The 2,918-nt window shown below is 44.4% G+C and overlaps 1 protein-coding gene across 1 annotated transcript; it reads right to left on the bottom strand.

Moving 5' to 3' along the window:
- Positions 1-131: 131 nt before the first annotated feature.
- On the bottom strand, positions 132-2,889 carry LOC106530589 (dual specificity protein kinase CLK1; the record flags this gene model as incomplete). The annotated part of the gene is given in 8 exon segments (XM_014026236.1): positions 132-249; positions 320-396; positions 562-728; positions 815-928; positions 1,032-1,098; positions 1,414-1,546; positions 1,685-1,779; positions 2,607-2,889. Coding segments are annotated over 8 exon segments (775 nt in total), but the record flags the coding sequence as incomplete, so codon positions are not given.
- Between the last annotated feature and the right edge of the window lie 29 nt (positions 2,890-2,918).

The raw sequence follows: 2,918 nt of genomic DNA, 5'->3' as shown, positions 1-2,918 counted from the left end.
GTCTTTATTTTACAGATAAAATATATGTTTATTAAATAAAGTAATGTTACAACTAATCATGGATCCCTTTAAGGAAATGGTTCAACATTGAGTGTTTGTGTTTGTGTGTGTTTGTTTGTGTGTTCGCAGACCCAGAATGACCTCCGGGGCCCGGTAGTGCCGTGTTGACACCAGGGTCTCGTGGTGCTGGTGGTCAAATGTGGCGCTGCCAAAGTCCACCACCTTCACGTTGAAGCAGCTGGGCCCGGTCTGTTTGCAGGTCAGACACAGAGTTACAGATCAGAACTCAGGAGATCCTCCTGAAGGTGTGGAGGTTCACCTGGGTCTTCTCTGAGCCGACGAGCAGGATGTTCTCAGGCTTCAGGTCCGTGTGGGTCAGGTTGTTACGGTGCAGAACTGGAAACACAAAAATCTGCTTTGGTCCTATTTTCTTATGGCGTTCCCCCGTCAGAGGTCAGACGTCAGGGGTTAGAGGTCAGACGTCAGGGGTCAGAGGTCAGGGGTTAGAGGTCAGAGGTCAGGGGTCAGACGTCAGGGGTCAGAGGTCCCGGCTGGACTCACAGCTGATGGCTCTGAAGATCTGGAAGGCCACGAGGCGGATCTGCTGCAGGCTGAACGGCAGGAAGTGGTTCTGTCGCAGGAAGTCGAAGGTGCTGGGTCCGAGCAGCTCCATCACGATGCAGACGTGGCCTTCGTGTTGGAACCAGTCCAACATGCGGACGCAGGCGCTGGCAGGARACAGGAAGTGACACAAAGCTCCGGTTTCAGGACTGAAGTGTGAAAACAGAGTTACAAGTTTGTTCTTCAGACTCACAATCTGTTGTCATCRTCCAGACTGTTGATCTCCTGCAGGACTGAAACCTCTGACAGAGCTGCTGCACACAACGTGTCTGACTTCTTCACAACCTTTACTGCCACACGCTCACCTCTGCACACAGACACACAAACGCACAAACACAAACACACAAAGAACAACTAGGTTTCAGCTGTTTTCCAGTTGAACCATGCTGTAATTGTATTCTCACGCTCACTTCTGTCCGTCCACACACTCCATGACTTTCCCAGAAGCCCCCGCTCCGAGTGTGGAGACCACCTGATCTGATGAGGACAGGTAGACACAAATCTTAATAAATTAACAACATTTTTACTGTATTTTCTGACCACTTTGAACATGTTTTTGTTACACTGCAGTTAATTCTGATTCAAACTTTAAGATTTTTCAGACATATTTTTTCTCCAAAGCTGTTTTCAGGAAACTCGTTATTTTTCTTCTGGATATTTAAGCTGCTTTGATTCATTTTGACAGATTTTAACTGGATCTTTCTTCTGTTCTTCATCATGTCATCACATGTGAACAGATCTTAGTGTTTCTAATCTGTCAGATCGTTACAGATGAAAACAGGTTCTGAGTACATCTTTGTTTCAGGATGAGGCCCGCGGGACACTTCAGGTGTCCATCTTCAGTGTCGCTGTGGACGTCTGTCCTCAGACTGTCCTTCAGTCCATCAGCGTCACAGAGACTGGATTTAGTTTGGAGATGTGAGACCTGAAACAAAACAAGACAAAAACATCAAATCTTCTACAGAAGAAGAGATTTAAACTTTAAGCAGCATCACAGAAACATGTTTAAAGTGATACTTTTACATTTAGAGACTGAAGGACAGAAGAACTCAGATTGTCTCACAGCTTCAGAGGGGTCCTGGGTTTGGTTCTGGGTCCGATGCATGGAGCCTCCAGACTTTGTCTCTGAGTTTGGATCAGCGTTGGACTCATCGTTTCCTGAAGACAGCGGTTTAAAACATGTTAAAGTGGAGCTGCAGACYGGTGTTTTCAGTTCTTACAGCTGGTTCTGATCCACCTGTCTGCAGTGAGATGCTGAAGCAGCACAAGCTGTTCCTTAAAGGTTCCTCCTCCCTCCCTGAGAACCAGATCTGCCCCCMCAGCTGTCCCTGATGGACCGTAAATCAGCCCCAGTCTTCCTGACAACATGCAGGACTGTCCTGGTCCTCAGAGGGTGTCAGAGTCAGGAGACAGACTGTCAGCACCGAAACCAGGACAGAACTCTTCAATCTGCTCCTGCCTGCACACGCTGGGATCAGAAAACTGAAAATCAAAGAAATAAAATAAAATAAAAGAAGAAAAGTTGGTCTGAAGAAACTAAAACCTTCAGTGATGATGGAGAGAAGTGTGGCACAAAATAACACCTTTATTTTTTGTTTGTTTTCACCCTGATTTTGTTTGTATTTCATTAAATGGATTAATTTTCCTGTTTTAAAGGACTTTTATTCTGAAAGAGTTAAACTCAGCTGCAGTGATTCTCTGCATGTTAAAGTGATTCATTTAAACTTTCCTCAAACCTTTAATAACTCTCTGCACCATTTCTTTTTTCTCTTGGTTTTGAGCTTTGGTTTAATCTGTGACTCAGAAWAAACCAGGTGAGTCGTTAAAACACTTCTTTAGTTACATTTAATTACGTCAAAGTGTTTTTCTCTACAATTACAAATAAAATATCAGTTTATCTATTTCTCAGAATTTTGATTTGTCAGCAGACTGCTGCTTCTTTTTACAGATTTGTTTTTTAAGTTCAATATTTTTCTTTTACATACCCATGTCTGATGTTGGGTTTGGTGGTCCTTCACGTTCTCCTCTCTGGTCTGACAGTTTGAAAACTGAAAATCTGTTCCCCCTCCTGCTCTGCTCCTCCTGCTCTGCTCCTCCTGCTCTGCTCCTCCTACAGGAACCCTAGCCGTGGTCGTTCCTCTGAACTCTCAGTAAAACCAGGAGCTGGTCCTGCTGCTGACCTTTGACCTCTGAGATGCAGGAAGCTGCAGCAGGTTGTCTGAAAGATGCTCTGAATAAATATCAGTTTGTTTTAAAATCCACTGGAGCTGTTTGTATTTATCTACTTTTTACTTTTA

The sequence above is a fragment of the Austrofundulus limnaeus genome, unplaced genomic scaffold (genome assembly GCF_001266775.1).
Source record: "Austrofundulus limnaeus strain Quisiro unplaced genomic scaffold, Austrofundulus_limnaeus-1.0 Scaffold536, whole genome shotgun sequence".
Lineage (NCBI taxonomy): Eukaryota > Metazoa > Chordata > Actinopteri > Cyprinodontiformes > Rivulidae > Austrofundulus > Austrofundulus limnaeus.
Note: the sequence above shows the minus strand (reverse complement) of the source record. Positions and strands in the feature narration are given on the sequence as shown.